This window comes from Convolutriloba macropyga, chromosome 4 (assembly GCF_964194025.1).
Source record: "Convolutriloba macropyga chromosome 4, txConMacr16.3, whole genome shotgun sequence".
Lineage (NCBI taxonomy): Eukaryota > Metazoa > Xenacoelomorpha > Acoela > Convolutidae > Convolutriloba > Convolutriloba macropyga.
This window is the reverse complement of record NC_134471.1, coordinates 2,178,724-2,202,349: the sequence shown is the minus strand read 5'-3', so window position 1 is coordinate 2,202,349 and position 23,626 is coordinate 2,178,724. Positions and strand designations below refer to the sequence as shown.

Genomic DNA, 23,626 nt, shown 5'->3' with positions numbered 1-23,626 from the left:
TGGAAAACAAATGTGACCTCTGGGTGTGTCCATAGATAAGAAAGAACTCACAATTACACAGCAAGCGTTTGATAGAAGGCTTTAGGCCTTTGATATAACACAGTCTATACTAAACAAAACTGGCTGTAAACTTCTGGCTATTGCATACATTATAAACGCTAGTATACATATCAACATAATAAAACTGAATACTATTGTGTTTAAGTCTGTGTAGATAAGACTTTCTTATACACTTTGCAACTAGTTACAAAAACATAAAACTATAACACAGACAAGTTCATGTAGAGTAAACATTCACAATTGCAGTTACAACCCTTGACCTGGGTGTGTTAAGTATTCAACAAATTTCACACACAAGTGTTGCTAATGTTGGTATTTGCCGGATTTTATTTATTCGTTTTAAATTCAAGACTATAGTTGTTCAAATCTGCTCCATTTTCAAGAGAACAAACTGTAAAAAAGCTTTACAAATAATGTCTTACCACATTCTTTGCGAGTCTGAAGATTCTTGGGAGCGCAGTATTGTGTATCACACTCAATACGAAAACTACATCGTTTTTATACAGCAGAAGAAAAATAGCGAAAAAGGCTGTTGGAGATCAATTGAACATTGCATCATACCAAAAATGTTCGTGAATTTTGTTGCAACACTACCAGATAAATACGTATCTACAGAAGACAATGGCACGAAAACTGTGCTAACAGCTGGAGGATACAGTGTTCCTCGGAAAATGCCCCTACTTTTCCCCTATGACATTGACACACTTTCTCCAGACACAAAGAGACTTTTGTACCGATACGATTGCGACTGTGTGCCTATTTTTGAGAATCAACTCGGCCAATTCCAGGCAATTGAAGAACTGGCTCAACTTTGGGGAATTCAACCTTCGCCAACTTCACCAGCTACTTCACCAATTGGATCACCGGCAACAAACGAACCAAGCCCCATTGTTACGCCGGAAACAACAGATACAAAACGAAAAACAGTCATCGCTTCAATCATGGACAAAATGTCTTGGAATATGGGGTCAACCGAGCAGTTCGAACCGAATTTCGATAGTTCTCTTCTTTCAGAGACAACTTTTGTGACACCAACGCAGAGTGCAGAGAATGCTACAGTATCCTTTGAAACGTACAGAACCTCAACCAACACAACACCCTTGAATTCAGAGACTCCCAAAGTATGCAATGCTCCACAGAAAAAACGTGCCAATCGAACACCACTTATAGATATATTTGAGGACTAAACTAAACTCTGAGAACTGAAACTTTTTAAACTGTCACCATTTCTATGAATCTGTAAATAAATAAAGTGTGTGCTTTAATAATATTTTTTGGGTGTGATTGTGTAAAAAAAATATTAAGTTGCAATTGTAATTTTAATTGAAAATCATAATATCTCTTTTTTTGTTTGGAGAATAAAACGAGAAAGAGAAGGCAGAACCAAAAAAGTATTCCGTCAAAATGTTAGCTAGTGAAAGTTGGAAGAAAATCTCACATGTCAACATAAAAACACAGCAAGCAAGCAAAGTTCTGTTTAAGACACATATTGAAGAAAGAAAGATTCTGAAACGGTAAAAAGTCAATTTTCATATGAAGGAATTCTGTAAAAGTGCAAAACTGTCACTACTTAAGTAGTTACAAAAAAGTTTTTATTTTATCCACCATAGGGTAAAAAAGGTTTTCAAATGGTTAAAAGTCAATTTTCATATGTAGGAATTCTGTAAAACTGCAAAATTCTCACTACTTAAGTAGTTACAAAAAAACTTTTATTTTACTAACCATAGGGTAAAAAAAAGGTTTTTAAATGGTAAAAAGTCAATTTTCATATGTAGGAATTCTGTAAAAGTGCAAAAATCTCACTACTTAAGTAGTTACAAAAAAGTTTTATTTTACTAACCATAGGGTAAAAAAAGGTTTTTAAATGGTAAAAAGTCAATTTTCATATGTAGGAATTCTGTAAAAGTGCAAAATTCTCACTACATAAGTAGTTACAAAAAGCTTTTATTTTACTAACCATAGGGTAAATAAAAGTTTTTAAATGGTAAAAAGTCAATTTTCATATGTAGGAATTCTGTAAAAGTGCAAAATTCTCACTACATAAGTAGTTACAAAAAACTTTTATTTTACTAACCATAGGGTAAAAAAAAGTTTTTAAATGGTAAAAAGTTAATTTTTATATGTAGGAATTCTGTAAAAGTTCAAAAATCTCACTACATAAGTAGTTATAAAAAAGTTTTATTTTACTAACCATAGGGTAAAAAAAAGGTTTTTAAATGGTAAAAAGTCAATTTTCATATGTAGGAATTCTGTAAAAGTTCAAAAATCTCACTACTTAAGTAGTTACAAAAAAGTTTTATTTTACTAACCATAGGGTAAAAAAAGGTTTTTAAATGGTAAAAAGTCAATTTTCATATGTAGGAATTCTGTAAAAGTGCAAAAATCTCACTACTTAAGTAGTTACAAAAAACTTTTATTTTACTAACCATAGGGTAAAAAAAGGTTTTTAAATGGAAAAAAGTCAATTTTCATATGTAGGAATTCTGTAAAAGTGCAAAAATCTCACTACTTAAGTAGTTACAAAAAACTTTTATTTTACTAAACATAGAGTAAAAAAAAGGTTTTTAAATGGTAAAAAGTCAATTATCATATGTAGGAATTCTGTAAAAGTGCAAAAATCTCACTACATAAGTTGTTACAAAAAACTTTTATTTTACTAACCATAGGGTAAAAAAAGGTTTTTAAATGGTGAAAAGTCAATTTCCATATGTAGGAATTCTGTAAAAGTGCAAAAATCTCACTACTTAAGTAATTACAAAAAACTTTTATTTTATTCATCATATAGTAGAAAAAAGGTTTTTTAGGCACTAAAGAAGTTCATTTTCTTTAAATAGAATGCATTTAGTTATTCCACAACCACATTTATGGTTTTCACCAAATCACATTTGGTAAATATGTTATCAGTACTAGTGGTAAATATCAAATCCTTAATTTCAATTGCTTTCGACCTATCTTTGTCTTATATATAGCTACAATTTACTTTTGCACAATGATAAGACAGAGTGTCTTTCATGGAATTACATTATGTTCACATAAAACACGCTGATAATAGCAGTCTAGAACAATTTTAGTCAATAGTATAAGAATACTGCCAAGTATTCCAGAAACCTAAAAGTGAAAACTGATAATAAGGTTGAAAATAGAACGGAATTTCGATACAACCCTCGAAGAGTAGAGAAAGTTTAAAACAACTTTTGTAGAAGAGTATTTTGAACACTTGAACTATTTCCCGACAGAAAAGAGAATATTGTAGGTATACTAAGTTAGCTATGTTTCAGTTGTGGTAGATAACAGATATAACTAAAACTACACAATAACCTTTTACCATTCATGGAAATAATGGAAATGAGTAGTTCTGAAACAGGAACACACCGCTTATTGGTCAAAAGTTAACATGGGTTAAAGTTGACCTACACTCCTACCAAGAATTGCGTTCCAAACCTGGCAAATTGTGTCAAAGTGCAAGCACACCCTCAAAGGGAAATTGTTCTCGTGTAAAACACAACTTTCAACCAACTAACACTCCCTATAATTGTACCAGTTAACTGTTGTTACAATTTGACTTCATTTGCTCAGTCGTTTTCTCAGTAAAGCTGTCAGTTGAATTTTCGAAAGAAAAAATTTGAAAAACTCAAAAATGACCCAACCGTGTGAAATTTGCGCAAAGGAACTGGCCGACAAAAGAAGCCTTCGAAGACACAAACAGCGCGTTCATGGAGTTCAACCAGAATTCCCAGCCTTGGAGTGTAGCACTTGTGGTTTTGAGACTCACAACATTCTGATAATGGACCAACACACCCGACGGGAGCACGGTGGAGAAGTCCAAAATCAGTGTGCCTACTGCACTCTGGTTTTCAACAACCAGAGTAACTTTCATCAACATCTGAAGAGTGCTCACGGATTGCCTGTTTGGAACAGAGGTCAAAGCAATAACCAAGCAGTACCAGTACAGTCGGCAATTCGAGGTGCTCTGGAGATCTACGAGATTGAAGGTAATGATCACACTGACGTTTTGTCTTTCATGAACTCATCGAGATATCACATCAATGAACTTGTACGTCAAAAGACCCTTGAAGGTCCTCAGAAAGTTCAACTTTCTCTAATCATTACTTTCACTAAGGGGATTAATGAAGAAGAAAAACACGTAACAATTTACGCTAACGCTGAAATGCAAATTGTGTACACGGATGGTCTCTCCGAAGAACAGTTCTTTGAGTCCGTGCAGCATATTGTCATTGTGGTTTCAATGTATGCCACAAGTGGAAGTGGTTGGATTATTGAAAAGGTAGAAAAACTCGAAATTCGATTTGTAAAATTCAACCCTATTCGGGGATCAACCTATATAGCACTTCCAACTGAACTTAGCGCTCTAAAATGCCTGCTCAATATCCGAAACTTTAACGATCCAAACTGTTTCTTGTATTGTTTCACGACTGCCTACCATTTGCAGGGGAAAAGTTGCCCCCTCACGCAACCTGGGGATCGGTACAGCAAAAAAACAAACCCAGCAACATACGCTCGCTCAAACCCTCTAAATCATCAAGCAGTAGGAGATTTCCCGATGCCGATGCCAATTGACAAAATAAGCGCGTTTGAAAGATGTAATGATGTAAAAGTGAACGTTTTTCGATACGAAAAGAAAAGTTTGTATCCTTTCCGCATTTCAAAGCACAACTCTGATTTTGTCGTTGATCTCCTACTGATAACTGATGGTGAACGTTATCACTCGTGCTGATAACGGACCTGGTAAACTTAGTTCGAAAAGTGCAAGGGCGACAGATTGATGCACGCGCAAAAATCTGTCGCAACTGTTTTCATGTTTGCGCGAACAACGAAACGCTTCAAAAACACGAAAAACTTTGCTATCAATTCGAAACTTGTCAAGTTCTGCTACCTAAGCCAGACAGCAACAGTCTCGCTTTCAAAAAATTTCAAGTAAAAACAGCTCTTCCACTGGTTGCCTATTTTGACCTAGAGTCAATCATTGTTCCGGTATCATCAGTTGAACAAAACCCACAGACTTCAGGGACTCGTGTGTTGGACAAACACATTCCGAGCGGTTACTGTTATGTAGCCATTTCACATGGAAGTCCAAATTTGGAGTTCTTCCATCTGTACAGAGGTGAAGATTGCATGCAAGTCTTTGTGAAGCAAATGGAGACACTGGCAAAAGATATCTACGAGAAAAAGCAAAAACACAGGTACTTCACAGGAGCAGTTGGACAAGCAAAAGAGCTTGCGACTCACTGTTGGATATGCGAAACTAGTTTCTCTGCGGACAACGAAAAAGTCTTGGATCACTGCCATTTCTCAAATCAGTTTCTTGGCTGGGCTCACTCAAAGTGTAACCTACAGCGCAGAACACAGAGCTTCGTCCCCATAATCGCACACAATTTGTCAGGATATGACTTGTATCATGTTGTAAAGAGTCTTCATCACTGCAACCCTAACAATAAATTTTCAATAATACCTCAAACTGATGAGAATTATATCAGTTTTAGCTTTAAAGTTTGGATCAAAGATATAGTGAATAAAAATCCAAAACGTCATTCCCATATACGAAGAACTTCGCTTTATCGATTCTCTTCGCTTCATGCAGTCGTCTTTAGATAAACTAGTTCAGTCTTTGCATAAAGACAGTTTCGATATACTCGATAACCATTTTGAAAACTGTGACCAAAATGATGTGAAACTACTGCACGGTAAAGGATTCTACCCCTACTCCTACATGGACACCTTCAGAAAATTCAAGCTAAAAAAATTGCCGCCTAAGAAGTGCTGGGTCGACAAACTCAAATCAGGAAAAGTGACAATAACGGAAGCTGACTACGAAAAAGCAAAGCTGATCTTCGAAAAATTTGATTGTAGAAACATGGGTGAATATCACGATCTGTACTTGACAGTCGACACCCTACAGCTCGCCTGTTGGTTTGAGCGGCTACGAGCAGTCTGTCTGGACTCGTACAGTTTGGACTGTGCTCAATATCTATCAGCACCACACTTAGCGGGCGATGCCTTTCTGAAGATATGTCAACCCGACCTGGAACTTCTCACAGATCGCAACCATCTTGATATAGCAGAAGAATTGTTGCGAGGGGGTATGTCCTCGGTATACACAAAAAGACTGTTCACGCCAAACAACAAATATCTGGAACGTTTTGATGACACGCAAAAATCAACATATGGTCTCACCATAGATGCTAATAACCTCTATGGTGGGATCATGAAGGATTTCTGCTTGCCACTCAATTCCTTCCAGACGGACACAGAAGTGACGATTGAACAAATTTTGCAAACTCCAGACGACGCTGAATTTGGATATATCGTCTGCGTCGACTTGGACTACCCCGACTCAATTCACGATGCTCACCAAGATTTTCCAATGGCACCCACCCGAGAACCTGTGGACAGCATTTGGTTGGGTAGTTACCAGTTGGACCTTTTGGAAGAATATCATCTCCCAAAAGTTTCAAAGTGCAACAAACTGCTTCAAACACTCTATGATAAGAAGGATTATACACTACACTATGTAACGTTGAAGATTTATGAACGAAACGGCCTTAAAGTTTCAAAACTGCACAAGGTGCTCAAGTTCAGACAATCAAAGTGGATGGCAAAGTATATCGAACTGAACACAAGATTGCGGCAAGCAGCAACCAGCAAAATTGCTGAAAACTTCTTCAAACTCATGAACAACTCTGCTTTTGGAAAGTGTTGTGAAAGCATGCGGAATCGAGTTAACGCTTTCCTGGTCCGAGATGAACGAGCTCTCCTCAACCACACAGATAAGTTTAACATGAAATCCTTTAAATTTTTTGATGAAAACATGGCAGTCGTGACTACAAGAAAAACGAAAATCAACTGGGTGAAACCTACTATAGTTGGTGCTTCAATTCTGGATCTTTCAAAAGCATTCATGTTTCGATTTCACTACGAGAATATGAAACAGTGGTTCAAGTGTGAACTTTTATACTCTGATACGGACTCACTTACCTATGCTGTTGATTGTGATGACTTGTATGAGGAGCTAGCACGAGCAGAAGTCAACACAGAATTCGATTTCTCCAACTACCCTTCTGATAACACATTGTACAACACAGAAAATCATATGGTAACTCTCAAATTCAAAGACGAACTGGCAGGGGTGGTAATGGAAGAGTTCTGTGGCTTGAAACCCAAAATGTATTCAATACAAACGAAGGGTATGTGTAACATTATATCTTATTAAAGCAAATTCCAGTTTTGAAACTAACCAAATTCATGGAAACGTCTTTTTAATATAACAGGAACATTGAAACCTAGATTAGGAAAGCACATAGATTGAAATAGAAAATGGATTGATTGTAATGTTCTTTCAGACTGTCAGAAGAAAAGTGCAAAGGGAATAACACACGAGGGGCAAAAACAACTAAAGCACGAGGTCTTCAAGAGAGTATTGAACAGCGGGGAAATTGTCCGCGTCAAAAATGTGACCATCAAATCAGAGAAACATGAGTTGATGACACTGGAACAAAACAGAGTTGCGCTTTCGGCCTACTGTGACAAGCGGTTTTACCTTGACCCAATAAACTCCCTACCATTTGGACATAAAAATATTAGAGAATTTGCATTTCACAATGTTATATTAAATGATTGGGATTGGGAGTCAGAAAACGAAAGCGACTTGGATTCAATTTCACAACCAACCCCGGAAAATGTGATATCTGAAAACAATATTTTTTCTCCCCCCGATCCAGGATTCAATCAGCCCGATTATTCAGAAAGTGAGCTTGATCAAGATATTGTTGACTGGAATGAACCCTACGCAATTTCCCCGCCAGCCCTTGACAATTCTTTTCTAGAATTGGAAGCACTTGAAAGCGAGGCAAGCAATAATAGTGATATGTCTGATTTATCTTCAAGTAATAGTCTTATAATAGAACCAACACCAAAACGCAGACGTCTAGTATTATACAATTCAAGCAGTGAAGATAACTGATAACTTACATTTAGTTGTAGTTGAAGTGCATGGATAAATTATAAAAAGCATTCATATAAACTAAATACAAATTAATGTAAAAATTGAAACTTTATTATAAAAAGCAGACAAAATAAAAGGTTTCTCTAACGCCGTTTTATCGGGATTCCACGACGACTAAGAATAATTTCCCTGGGGGAATGACTTTTAACATGGTTAGTCAAACCAATTTGCTGGGTAAAAACTTTGAAACAAATTCTGCACCTTAAAACAGGGTTTTGGATAATTAGAGGGGGCGCAATAACTGCTGAATTTTCACACTGGTGGTATCGTGTGTCAATTAAACGCCAATTTTTCTGATTGCAGTTTTCACATTGATATCTAAAATTGTTGGGGTGTATTTCTTCAAAATGAGTAAAAAAGATCTTTAGAATTTAAAAATTTGGAGCGACACAGAAAGCAGTCCAACAAGCAACGTTTTCGCCTTGGTGGCATTTGGAATTCGTATTCTGGTATTGGGTGTGTAGGTTCTGTATAACTGTGGGTAAAATTTTGAAATGGGCCCAGACCAAAACAAGATTAAAGTACCCTGGCGCAGACATATGACGAATTAACTTTCAAAGCGGTGGTAGTTAAAATGGCTTCAAGCCCAGAGCGGCAAACCAGTCGCGCAAGTGGAGGGAAAATGGTTTCCTAAGATTAGTTTCATGCATGGCAGGGGAAATAAGGAGAAAGAATTTCAAAGTGTCCCACCCTGTAGTTTGCCCAGGAAGACACTTGTGTCCCCCCCCCCGTAGTGTTCACGGGAAGACACTTATGCCCCCCCCCCCGTAGTTTGCCCAGAAAGACACATCACTACTTACGTCACGATTTGATTCTTTATTATTTTTTCTTGAAAGAAGTTTATTCAAGCGGTAAACAAAAAACTGAATATACGTACATGACAGGCATATTAATTTTCACGAATTGAGTGAAAACAGTTATTTGATTTCCCAGTAAAGTCAACACTTAGTCAAATAGAAAATTATAAATGTATTCATTTCAGTTTTATTTTTGATATTCCAGTTTTTTTTATTCAAGAATTTAACATTAGGTGAGACGTTTTCCCATGAGGTTTCTAAATCAATTCATTAGTTGAAAAGTAGTGGCTGTAAAACTTAAATCGAGAAGTAATTGTTTACCTTCTAGACTTTGAAGAGTGACGATGCACTTGAATCTCTCTGTGGCTCTGATCTCAGCGAATTGGTCAATTTGTCAGGCAAAGTGATTGGAAAATTTGTGTCGCCCCCACTCACTGCTTCAACTTCCTTCAGCGGAGTACAATTTCCGAGGAAACTTGATCCCAGGTAGCTAGCTCTCAGACGTTCCTTTCCCGTGCATTTAGCCAAGATTTGGAATGAAGAACCGAAATGAAGAGTCGTGGCCATTTTCAATGAAATTGGACACGACTCACCGGCCAATTGAGAGGATTAAGTATAAGTAGGTAGTCCAATTTCACCGTGCATTGTGTAAGATACAAAAGTGGGTGGCTGCCCAGATTGAGTTCCAGACCGAAATGGCCTCTGATCAGACCACCCCCCGACAAATGCGACCTCTGATCAGACCGACCCAGACTGAATTGTCCTCTGATTAGACTATCATGCGCTCGAAGCTCCGTGTGCGCTTAAAGTGCGCTCGAAAACTTCCTCTGATCAGACTTGTGAGCTCGAAAGTCACCCCTGATCAGATTAATGTGCGCTCGAATCCACCTCTGATCAGACTTGTGCGCTCGAATCCGGCTCTGCTCAGACTTCTGCGCTCGAAAGTCACTCCCTGATTAGACAGACTAGTGTGCGTTCGAATGCTCCTCTGATCAGACTGAAGTCCGCTCGAAATCGCCTGTGATCAGACTGAAGCACGCTCGAAACTTCCTATGATCAGATTAAAGTGCGCTCGAAACCACCTCGGATCAGACTAAAGTGCGCTCGAAGTTGGATCTTATTAGACTAAAGTGCGTTCAAACTAGTCTGATCAGAGAATGATTTTGAACTTGAAGAAATCTCTCAATATTGATATAATATATTCATTTCACGAAAATTGACGTTTTCAATCATTCATTCAACTAACGAAGTCTCTTCTAAAAGTGTTGCTAATGAAAAGAAAACTCAAGTGTAGAAAAAAAATTATTGACTATGCCATTAATTTATGTTTTTTACGAATAGTTGAACTTAGACAGCTTTGCATAATGACGTCTTGATCTACAGTGATTCGAAATCTGTTCATGAGGTGACTGGCAGTTGCCAGCATCTGGACGCCTTGGTTTTGATCAACCCCAACAGACTCAGTGGTGTTCTGATCACAGTGCTGCTGTACTGTTGAATCTCAACACAAACCGCATCTGTCAGTAAAAAAATAAAAATGGACAATATATGGGAAAAAATGAAGCTTAGATTGAAAAATATCTTGATTGTCATCGCCTAAAATTAAGTGTTGCCTTCAACCTGACATGAGATTACGGCCTGCGTCCATGACTCACGAACCATGGCCATGTTCAAGCGGCCGTTGGAATTGTTGTGAAACTATTACAACTGAACAAATTATCACGATTGAAAATGTTTTGCCCTCAATTATACGTGAGTTCTTAAAACTGATTAGTCAATATGCAAGTTAAAGTGGAAACCAGCTTCAAAACAGTTAATTACCTCAAAAAGTTAATTGGCATTGGTAGCTCAATTTTTAATTTTTCTCGAGAATTTGAGACAATTATGGTAAACATGAGTGTATTTTAGTAATGCAAAGGTTCCACGTGACTGTTTTTTTTCATTCTTTAGTTAGAACATTCGACAACATTCTTTTGCTCGCTTGAGAGATTTAAGTTATATTTCTGTTTCCAATATCGAGATAAACTGGCAGAACCTGAGGGCATTAAGAGTCTTAGCAGCTTTCTGGGAATTTTAGTAGGCTCTAGGTCTACGGTTAACCGAAGTTGCTGATGAATGGTTGAGGGGGGTGGATTTTAATTCTGTGATGAAGATGTTGGACTACTTCTCCTACTATTTAAGCCCCTCCCATTACCCCTTGCCCCTTCCCTCGCTTTTACTCCTCGCCCCTGAGGCTAGCCAACATGTGCTTAAGTTAGCTGCAAGCACAGTGAACCCTTCGACTGTCGTTCGAGATCAATACGTCCGGAGTAGTTATTTACAGGAACCTTAGGACTAGCTGTAATTTGTTCTCACTGTATTTATCAAAAATTCATAACTATTCTTATACTTTTAGTGGTTATTAACGAAGTTTAGTTTTTATGTACCCCACAAAGGCGACCTCTGATCAGACCCCGTTTGACTGGAAAATTGTCTGAATAGAGTCTGATAATAAAGCGCACGTTGAGCGTACTTGCATCACACGAGAGTCTGATCATGGAGGTTTATAGTTTATCGGTACAAATCCACGAGTTGATTATTGATCTTGATTGCATTGGCTCATGTAGCAAAAACGTTTGATCTTATCAGACATTTTTTGCGTATGCATGTCTGAACAGTGTCTTGAAAACAGTCTGCGCCATAGTCACAGAAAATTTTGGACAATTTCTCAGTCGAGTTTTATTAGAGCTCACTTTGGTCGGAAATGGTCTGATCAGAGGTCACATTGGTCTGGAGCCTTATATTGGATACATTTGGCAACTCGATTGGGCTTTGGAGGCAACGCGTTTTGTCTTTGTAGAGATCTGGATAATATTGACAGACGTTTGATTGAGATAATTTCCACGGAGAACTTTTTTTGAGCAGAACAGATTATTTGCAAACCCCCACGTGTACATGCTTATTTACAGTAGTTTATCTGTAGTTGGGGCGCTGAAAGTACTCTATGATACTTGTTATTACAGAAATGATTCAAGTGACGAATCTCGCTTCGTTACTAGCTTGGTAGGATGCCTAACCAACATAGCAGCACGGGAGACTGGCAGAGCGGAGCTAATGTCTAACAAAGACATTGCCAAACTGATTCAAGCTGTTGTCCAGTTAGTCGGTGAGTCCTTCATCTTAGAAGATTAGTAAAATGCCCTAGTTATCCAGATTCTAAAAAGTCCCCAAAGATACTGATCAGAATTACACGTTGAAGGTTACCCGAAGTCAAAATCAAGTCTGAACCAGGATTGTTTGAACAAATCCTGTAAGATTTTAAAGATTCTCGAATATATTCTGTTTCGCCTTCTAATTTGTTAGTGGACGCTTAAAGTGTATTTTAAGCCCCTACTTACAAATTGTGTTGCCATACAGCACATTACTATGTATAAAATAGCACGTGCAGTACGATATAGCACGAAAGGTTGCAGCAATTATATTAGTCCTGCTGGTCTTTTAACGACCCGAAGAGGGATATTGGTTTTCTACAGGGTTTTCTAAGCTGAAGCAAATTTGTTTGACCTGAATTCGATGTCTTTGTTTTCTAACATTGACTTTTATTTTAGAACGTTGACGTAGAGCTTAACAGGAGCTTAGTTTCTAATGAATAGACTGAGGAACTGGTGGTAATTTTTAAGGTCGAAGGGACCTTTTCAGAAGTTTCATTCCTGAAATAGTCCCTCCAAGAAATCCCACCTACAGAAACCCTCACCTATCCTATCTTCCCCCACGTCCACCTACCCCCCCCTTACCTACCCCCTTCTACCTACCCACCAACTTACCTAAATTAACTCAAACCTACCTATCAACCCACCTACCTGCCCGAGGACTCCCACCCTCATCGCCCCGCCGACCCCTTCCCCAGCAGCTCCCACCAACCCCCCGCCACCACATTCCTAAGCTAAAAATTGTATACGCGTTTTTTCAGGCACTTTCTACAATTTCATTAGGCAATTAGCTTTTCTAATTTCTTCTCGTTGATATTTCTCACTTAGGTAAGGTTAGTTTCAGTGATTTTGTTGCACGAATTGTCGAGTCGTTTGTGGTATTCTACCGCTATAATTTAATAACGATTGATAACGATATTTGATACTGCCGACAATTCTTCTTTCGCCTGATAGTTTTTTTTGACTGACCATTTGACTTTTTGTCCTGAAAAAAGGAGAAACAGGTAAAACCCAGAGGGCATTAATTTACTGAGCAATTCTCTTAGAGTTATTAGTTTTGAGGTATGCGATTCACCGAAGCTGTTGAGGTGACAAAATTTCAAATTGTTAGGGGTGCTTGTAAATGGTTTGAACTCCTCCCACCCGCTCCCAACTGACTCCTAATACATGTTTTGTAAACTGAGCTGAGAAACCATCTACTATAAGTTTTTCAACAAGCAAAGCAACAGCATAAAAATTTTCGGAGAAACTGTTGGAAATATTTATTACCATCAAATTATAACTGAACTGATAGGAAAACGTTTTCAAGTACTTTGTTAATTTTATTTGAGTATGAGCTGAGTATGTACTGAGTGCAAAGTTTTTAGGGGACCGATTGAAAATGCCTTCCTTCAAGATTCAAAAAAATGGAAAAAAATGGAAAGATGCATAGAAGTTTTAGTCGGAAAACAAACGATCAAAAAACAAAATACTAAACACATGAGCAATTGATCAACTGTCTAAAGTAAATTTCTCAACCGGCAGTGAGAAAACATATTCTAATCATTTGTATTCGTAGGTGAATATCAGTAAATTAGTGAATTTCAGTAGTGAATTTCGGTAAATTAAACACTTCATATAGGTCGGGAGGGCGTCGGCTAGAAACCGAAATGGTCGGCGAGCACTAGAATGATGGTCGGTACTATCAGATCCTTAGATCTTGAACCCCCAAACGCAAACAACATTAAAACACAAGAACTTTGCGTTCCTAAGTCTAATTCTCAACGAACCAGTGAGAAAAACTTTTTTCCAGAATTGTATTTTTAATGAATCTAAGCTCAGTATTCACAAAGTATACAAATTATTTTAACTTCAAATGCTTAAAGCAGCTACTTTCTCATTTTCTTTTTAATTTTTGTTTCTCAGCAAATGAATTTTTGTTGTTGACTTCATTTTTCTTAATTATTCAACTAGCACTTGACTGACATCTAAGATTTTACATCCTACTTGACTAACATCACTTAAGATGACTTCTGACTCTGCTAATTGAGTTTGAATGTATAATTCCGATTCAATTCGATGGTGTAAGTGATCTTGAATTGAGCGTCAAAATTTTAAAATGGCTCAGTTTTTTCTGCTTAATTTCATATGTTGAAGTAAATTGTCATCATATTAGCATAACCCAAAAAATTTTTAAAAAGCTCTTTGAATGAAGAGGTTGTTATGGACACTAGTATGCAGTTGAGGGCTTATATGGTATGGTGGGTTCAATTGTCAGAAGTAATGAATCTTAATTAATGTTCAACGTGAAAAATGTTTCTGACGCAACGACTCGCAGTTGTCACTGTTTTCAATAATTTCTCTGCTTTGATCTGATAACTTCAAGCGATTTTGAAGATATTTATGGTCAAGCTGCAATGCGAATGATGCTGGATAAAAACTTTAAACAAAAAAGGGAACACTAGCTCTCTATGAAGTTAGCTATTTGCATAATGCTTACTTTTTCTATACGTGTTCTATATGCCCAATTTTATATGCTCTGAATATTGCGTTTAAATGATTTCGGTGTTGAAAAGTGTCTGACTCTGTCTTGACGATTCTTGTTGGAGCTTGATAAGCTACTTAAATCAGCGATTTTTTTAGAGAAGTTCTTTTCAACAGTAACTGTAACAGAACAATAAGAATCAGAGACATGTAATAGTCATTTACTAAAAGCCATCTTAAAATTTTTCTTGGAAACCTTTCATTAATTTGTTTTCCCTTGCAACGTTCCTTCAGTGCCAAATCAGCATTCAATTATTTGCTTTATTTTTATTTGATGTCGAACGAAGTTGGAAGCATTTATTGTAAAAGTGTTCGTCTTTTTATGCAACATTTTCGCTTGACTGTATTGGCTTTTGCGCATTTCAGTTTTTTAGGTCTGCATGATCTAAAGTTCTCGTTCATTCGCTTGCCATAAGACGTTCAGGGTTCTGACTAATAGGGTTACTAATATCAGGTTTTCTACTATCCATTAAGTATCACCGTATTAGTTATTAGAATTTGTTAGAACATGTAAAACTGTAGAACAATCAAAAAAATCAGAACAACCTAAGAAGATTAAGCGTTCTTTTAATTTTTGAAATTACTCTTAATTGGATTCTACAATTCCTTAGCTTTTCTATTGTTTTTGTAACTGCTCTACTTTTTCATTTTTTTGAAAACAAGAACAACAATTGTTAACATGTTCTTTCAGAACTGACTTTTACAGTGCTAATCGTAGCAGTTGTTTTTTGATCATTTTGCGCTAATTTGTCTGCTCTTAGCGCAATGGATCAGTGTTGTTGTTTCTCTACTTTTACTGCTGTACTTAGTTTTCAAAACATATTGATTCATATTTAATTTCTCACAAGTAGTAGATAAAACAGGGAAACCAGCCACCAGCAAAATTTGTTCCTTTTCTCCTAACGCTAATCGCGCACGTCGAATGGAACAAATTTTACTGCTTGCTGGTTTCCCTGTTTTATCTACTACTGTATATTCACTCTATATTCACTTCTTATACAATTAAAAACTATCAATTCTTGTCTCATTTAGTGCAAACCACTAGTACAGAGTTAAGCTGGTAATTAACCATTATCAGACGGATAGTTCGGGTTCTATCCCCACCGACTCCGGTGGACGTATCCCAGTACTAGTATAAAACTACGAAGCACGTAAAACCAAATTGCGAAAAAAACTTGAACAAAAAATGAAAATATTAAAATAATTAAAATTTTCATATATTCCCCTAATCAATTTTTAACCAATCTAAAACTAAAACTTCCTGTCTCACTTGGCGTAGTGGTTAAATCATCGAGTCTAGTTAAGTTGCTTTAGCAAACGGAAGGTTTGGGGTTCCTTCCTCACTGACTCCAGTGAACGTCCCCCGATAGGCGATGCCGCCTTTCAGGATTCTGATGAAAAAAAAACTAAGTGAGATAAAAAAAAAACAAAAAAAAACCAAATTCACAGTTCTTAAAAAGGATGATCCCTGCTGTGAGACTGTATATGGGACACACTGTGATGGGTATACAGTCAAAAACACTGAGATCGATGGAAACACAGTGATAAGTGTTTTTTTTTTTCAATGTCTTCTTGAATATTCTCTCTATATTCTCTCTATATTGGGTCAATAATTAATCAGAAATTAATTTAAATTAAAAATAAGATAAAAAAATTAAAAAATCAAAGCAAAATTTACATTTCACTCTTTAAGAGCGATTCACTCTTATTCGGAGTGATCCCCCAGTAGAAAATATTGCTCTTTTTCACTCTTAAGGAGTGATTCCCTCTTTTTATAAATTTTTATAAATTTTTATATTTTTTATACTTTTATTTCAAATTATCTATACTTTTTAATAAATTTATATTTTCTTTTACTTTTTCTATATTTATTCCATTATTAATAAGAAATAATACAAAATCATAATATTTACATGAGCAATCTTCTTCATTTTGTCTAATGGCTAAAGTACTTTCAGTTCTAGAACTTTGTTTTTCAGTTAGATTTCTACTAAATCCTTTAGTTAATTCTACACCTGGATGCTGTTTCTTTACATGGGCTCGTATCCCATCATATCTCACAATAGAAGCACAATATGGACAATTAACTTTAGCTGAAGTACAACTTCTACATGTATACTTACTCTCATCAAAATCAGTTAGTGGTTTTATATAATTACATTTATTACAATTTCTGATCTGTGGAACAGCTTCTCTGATTGGTGTAACCACTTCGTGGATCTGCGGGGCAGTTGGGGTACCAAGGACTTCGTCCCTTTCACTGATTAAAACTTCTGAGTTATAGTTAGGGTTAGGATTAGGGTTAGGGTTAGGATTAGGGTTAGGGTTAAGGTTAGGGACTGAGTTATAGTTAGGGTTAGGGTCTGAGTTAGAACTAGTGTTATAACTAGAATCAGAACCAGAACTAGAGCTAGAACCAGAATCAGAACTAGAGTTAGAGCTAGAGCTAGAACTTGAGCTAGAACCAGAACCAGAACTAGAGCTAGATTCATTTTTTAAAGAACAACCCCATGGAGAAAAATCATTAGCACAAATAGCACTTATTGTTATATTACCACATATACATTTATCAATTTTATCTTTATGACATGATTCGTAATGATATTTTAAACAAGCAATGTTTCCACATTTATAGTTACACTCTAAACATTTTATAACCATTTATAATTGGTCAAATCTGCGAAAATGTTTGGTAAACCACGAACAAAGTTCGTTGGAGAACCACGAACAAAGCTCGTTCACTGATTTCAATTACACTCAACATATTTACCCAAGATTTCAATTACATCTTTAGTATTATCTTTAGATTTGATACACTCTGCTAAATATTTATTTCCTAACGTATTGAGTATATTAGTTTTACATCTCTTATCTAAAATAGCTTCAAGGTTTAATTGCATTTTGTTTTTAACATAATTTATAATTTCATTTCTAAATTCTTCATTATATACATATAGACTGTTTAAATTCTCTCGTCCCTCTTTATTTAAAATCCCAGTATATTTATGAATGTAACTGCTTCGCTGATGGGTCTTCGACCATGTTTCTCCATCTGTATATTCCCTTTCATGTTCCAGATCTTGATCTTGATCTTGATTTCTGCCAAATCCATAGTTCAATAATGTACTTGTTCTATTCAACATAGTACTCGCTGCAGTTGCCACATGTCCGGCATTTCTTACTGTTATATCAGGACTCATGAAATTATATATCATTAAACCTGAACTTATAATACCTAAAATAGTTGAAAATAATCGAAGACCATTTGCTTTAACCACTTCCTGAGTTAAAACATCATTCTGTATTTTAATACCTTTTAATGTAAGAAGTTTATTAAAATAAAACTGATAATTATCATGACTAATAACATTTCTATCTGTTGCATTTATCATGAGTGGTTTCATATATGCTATAAGTTTATTTATATCTTCTCTTCCTAACTCATCTTTTAAACTGAGAGCTTTTAAATCAAGGAAACCAACTCTTGAATCATATATCATTGTTCTATTAGTATTAATAATAATAAAAGTATTTTCTTTCTTATTATACTTAATTATACCATAACGAAGTTCATCTGACATTCCATCTGTACAATTATAATAGTTACTTTTTAATTCACTAACTATTTTATTGAAGTCATGTTCACATTTATATATCTCATTAAAGTTTTTAAATAGGTCAGGTCCATTATAAGTTGTTAAATAAATAGTATCACAACTCATTCTTGCTGTATTATTTATTTGAGCTGGTTTATGACACATTACAATCATTTGAATATTATAATGTCTACCTTCAGTAAAATAATAACCTATATCCTTATTTAACTTATCACCCATATCATCAAGTACTATTACACAATTTCGAAATTTTTGCATATTGTTTTTTGTGATCATATTCATATCACATTTATTAAATCCAGTATAAAACTTATTAGTCTCGGGATTTATCCAGTCTCTGTCATCTTTACACACTATAATTATATTTTTTGGTTGATCAGTGAACGAACTTTGTTCGTGGTTTACCAAACTGCTTCGCAGATTTTGATCTTGATTTTGATCTTGATTTTGATCTTGATTTTGATTTTGATCTTGATTTTGATCTTGATTTTGATCTTGATTTTGATCTTGGTTTTGATCTTGATTTTGATCTTGATTTTGATTTTGATCCTGATCGGTGTAACCACTTCGCGGATCTTGATTTTGGACTGAGTATAATTTTAAGTATTGTCTAACAAAATATGTTTTACCCGTACCAGTTCCACCATAGACAATAGTGTGTAATGGTGACTTTTCATATTCAAATCTAACTAGACTCCTATTCATAAATCCACCAAAGCTTTCTTCTAGTTTTGCATATTTACTCGGTATTGAATCATATACTATAAAACAAAATATAATTAAGAAAATAACAATTATAACCACGCTACCTGTCTCCATTTTTATAAATGAAAACATAGATAAATATAGACTTATAATTAGACTTATGGGTCTTCGACCATCCGTGTAACGGTTCCACCGATGCTTAGCCATAATTAGACTTATAATTAGACTATAATTGGAGTTATATTTAGACTTATAATTAGAGTTATAATTAAACATTAATATTATTTATAAGAAAATGCTTATCCTAACTTTTGAGGAATTCAATAATAAATTTAATATTGATAATAGTGCTATGAGTGATATCAGACTAAAAGATATAGGTAATGATATAAGTCTAACACCAATTGAAATTGTAATGAGAGATCAAACTCCAAATAACGTAAGTGAACCCAACTCCAACATTATTGTAAATTCACATCCAACTGAAGGTACACATTGGGTTTTAGTTATAAGAAGAGAAGGTGGTCCAGTGTATTACTTTGATAGTTTTGGTATAGAAACTCCTCCATTATTCTTAGAAGAGTATGTCAATCTAGGCTCTAATGAAAGAATACAACAATATGATGAATCTTATTGTGGGGCTTATTGCTTATACATGATCTATCTTATTGATAGAGGATTTAGAATTAACAATGCATTGAATATTCTAGTTAATCAATGTAAATATCCAGGAATGTATAATGAGTGTTTCCGTTTGGGTTGTAATGATAAAGTTAATGATAATGATAAAGTTAATGATAATCAGGGAACGGACTCCGTCCGTGGCATGCCAACCTGCTTCACAGATGATAAAGTTAATGATAACGATAAAATTAATGATAACGATAAAGTTAATGATAATGATAATGTTAAGTTTAATGATAATGATAATGATAATGATAATGATAATGTTAATGCTAATGATAATGATAATGATAATGTCAATGTTTATGATAATTATAATGATGAGACTATCTATCAGAGAAGTAGTTATAATCAAGGGGGTAGTTATAATCCGCGAAGTAGTCCTAATCTGGATATATCACCACCAAGAAGTAATATAATCCAAACAAGTCCTATTGCCATTAATATAAATGATGATCTATATTCATGGTTAAATGATGATGATATAATTACTGAAGCCGCATTCCCAGATAAATTTAGATGTATAATATCTGGTCCTAGTGAATGTGGTAAGACATTCTTATTGAAAAAATTAATTCTAGCTAGTATATACTTTGATAAGCTATATATCATTGGACCTACTGGTGATCAGTACCATGGTATAGAAAGAATAAACCCAAAAGCAGATGTTGAATTTATTAAAGATATAAAAGATTTACCATCTCCTGATAAACTACCCAAAGACTTAAAGAAACTAATGATATTCGATGATGTTAGAGCCAAAGAACCAGTTATTAATGAATACTTTTGTAGGGGTAGACATAATAATTGTAATATGATATATCTTAATCAAAACCTGTTCTCTCTGGATAGGCAGAGTGTTAGAGAGAACTGTAATCTATTTATTTTATTTGAACAGAGAGGTAAAGCCCTCATATCTATATATCAAGATTTCTTTAATAATGTGGAACTTAGTTATAATGATTTTGCTAATATATGTAATAAGGTATGGAAAGAGCCTTATAATTACATTGTCATTGATATAACTAAAAATAAAAATATTAATGGTAAACTAAGAATTAATTGGGATCGGAGAGTTTTGTAGTTTAGTTTAAGTATCCACGAAGTGGTTACACCAATCAGGGAACCTGCTTCGCAGATAAGTCTAAGTCTAAGTCTAAATCTATCAGGAACTGCTTCGCAGATGACTATGTCTAAGCCTAAGTCTAATTAAAGTCTAAGTCTAAGTCTGTAACTAAATCAAACAGACCTTCGGTCTGCTAACTATATTAGATCAACGAAGTTGTTGCTGGTTACACCAGATGTAAAGTAAAACTTAATACATCACCATTAAAGTCTATAGGTCTTCCATGCTCATCTTTAATATGAAACTCTATATATTCTATTCTATCTTTAGTTACATTTTGATATAAGATATTAGTTGGTATAATATTTATCAAGTAACCTGGTGGTTCAGTTAGATTAAAAGTATATAGTATATCTGTATCTTTACCATTATCTTTAACTCCAGATATCACATTACAATGAATGTTAATATTACTAAAACCCATAATATCAATAATCTTTTGAGATGTATATTTACCTTGTTTATATACTATTTTTCTAAATCCTAGTAATGAGGCTATTGAGTTCTCTACATCAAAACTAAGTGCTCCTTGTTTGATTTCCATTATACATTTCATTGTGTTCTTATCAGGTTCTATTATAACATTACCATCAGTTTCTTCTTTTATTAATTCTGCTATTTCATATAATTCATATGCACCTGGTGTAATAGTTGAATATAACAATGGGATTCCTTTATAATTATAATTAAGAACAGATGTAATGTTAGATTCAGTGTTATTGTTATTGTTAGATATAAGAGGTTCTGCCACATCATCATGGGGCTTCGCCCATGCTTCACTATTACCATCTATAACCGTACTAGCATATAAAAATTGATTATTCCTTCTATTCACATTAAACACTGAGTTATAAACTGATAATCTAATTAAACCTAATTTTGTTTTATTAAGTATAGGTTCACTAAAGTTAAACTTTTCTGTTGTTTTTATCATTCTAAAGTTAAGTGTGTGTTCTTCTTTAGTTTTAGTTAAAGCATCATGTATCTTTTGTAGTTCCCATAAGATTAAGTTATCAGTCATTTTTTATCTAATAAAAATGAATTTTAATTTGGATACAACTTATGGTTATAGTAAGGATATACACAAAAGTAAGATTATAAAGTATAAACCAAATAATCTGGCAACAATGAATACAATCAATACTAACATTAATATTATACTCAATAGAGAAGAGAATCATTTAAATATACACGATTCATATCTAGAGATAGAGTTTGTTGTATCAGATGATGCTGGGGGTGTATTTGCTAATAATGCTAATATTAGATTAGTTAATTATGGTATGATGGCATTGTTTAGTTCAGTTAAACTTGAAACTAGTGGTGGTAGGACCATTGAATATATAGATCATTGTCATCCTAATCTATTGATGTATAAGTTATTAACTAGTACTGATGATGAATATGAGAGTGGTTTTGTTAGAAATCAAGGTAATAGAGATAGTCAACTTAAAGGTGATCATGCTGCTGCCTAACGAGGTCATATGTATATGATGGTTAAGATGAGTGATCTATTTGGTTTTGTGAATGATTTAAAAAAGATTATATATGGTTTAGGATTTAAACTAATATTAAAAAGAAATAATAATGATAGAGCTCTATATAGAATTAATGCTGGTGCTGATGCAGTAGCTAATGATGGTAATATAGAAATTAGAGATATATCATGGTGTGTGCCTAGTATTGATCCTAGTAATGATAATAGAATTATTGTACAGAAAGGATTAAATAAAAAGAATAATATAGACTTCGGTTATTATGAAAGAAAAACATTTTATAAGAACGTACCTAATGCTACTAATTTCTTGTTTGATCTAGGTATGGAAAGTGGTATGGAAAGACCACAATATATAATAGTTGGTTTTGAAAATAATAATGTTAATGAACAAACTCATGATGCAAGTACCTTTCATATAATGAATGTTACTGAATGTTATTGTAAGATTGGTAGTGAGTTTTATCCCGAAGATAGAATGAATATTAATTATGGCACTAATAATTATAATGAGGCTTTTAAAGAGATTGTTAGCTTTAATAAAGATTATAATGGGCTACCATATAATATAAAACCGTATATAAATCATAGAACATTCAAAAGTAGTTATAGAATATATGTATTTGATACTAGATATCAAAGTGATCATATAGGTCCACAACCAATACAACTTAATTTTAAATTTAGTGCTGCAGTTGCCGATGTTATATGTCATGCATTAGTATTAACTAGAAAGGTTATTAGTGTTAGTAGTGATGGTAATAAGATGGTTGATATCATATCATAGATATAATTATAATTAAAGTCCTTATCATTATTTCCTACTAGTCTTAACAAAACCTTTAGCATAAATAGTATCTAATTTCTTTTTATTCTCTAAAGATAGGACTCCGTCCATGCTACGCCATAAGCCTCTAGCTTCAAGTTTAGTCTTCGAGCTTCGCTCGCGGGCAGAGCCCGTAGGCATAGACTCAGTCTTAGGCTTTGTCTTAGGCTTAGTCTTCGAGCTTCGCTCGCGGGTGAAACCCGTAGACTTTTTCATAACAACAAAAGGATTATACTTTTTAACTTCCATTATTTTTTATATATAGAAATGAGTCTTTTAAATAAGTTCAAAACCAATTCATATTGTGTTGGTGGCAGACATTATAGTGGCACTAATAACATAAGAGGAGCTATTACACCAAAAGGTACTAAAATGTTAAGAGGATCCTGCACTAAATGTGGAAGGAATAAATCAATGACAGTATCTGATGCAACAATAGAAGCAGAGGGATTGAAAGATTTCTTTAAAAGTGTTGGTAGAGCTACAGTTAACTTTGGAAAGAAAGTTGCTAATAATCCAATAAGAGCATTAGAGATTGCAAGTAAAATAGGAACTGCAGCGGCATCTAGAAACCCTAGAGCTGCT

At 34.6% G+C, this 23,626-nt stretch overlaps 1 protein-coding gene across 1 annotated transcript in view; it reads left to right on the top strand.

The window, feature by feature from the left end:
- LOC142337950 (heat shock factor 2-binding protein-like) overlaps positions 1-23,626 on the top strand; it is a 52,479-nt gene that overhangs the window by 17,683 nt on the left and 11,170 nt on the right. The window contains exons 3-4 of the mRNA XM_075387583.1: positions 9,206-9,363; positions 11,880-12,022. Coding sequence (XP_075243698.1) covers positions 9,206-9,363; positions 11,880-12,022 — 301 coding nt within the window. The remainder of the gene's footprint in view (positions 1-9,205; positions 9,364-11,879; positions 12,023-23,626) is intronic.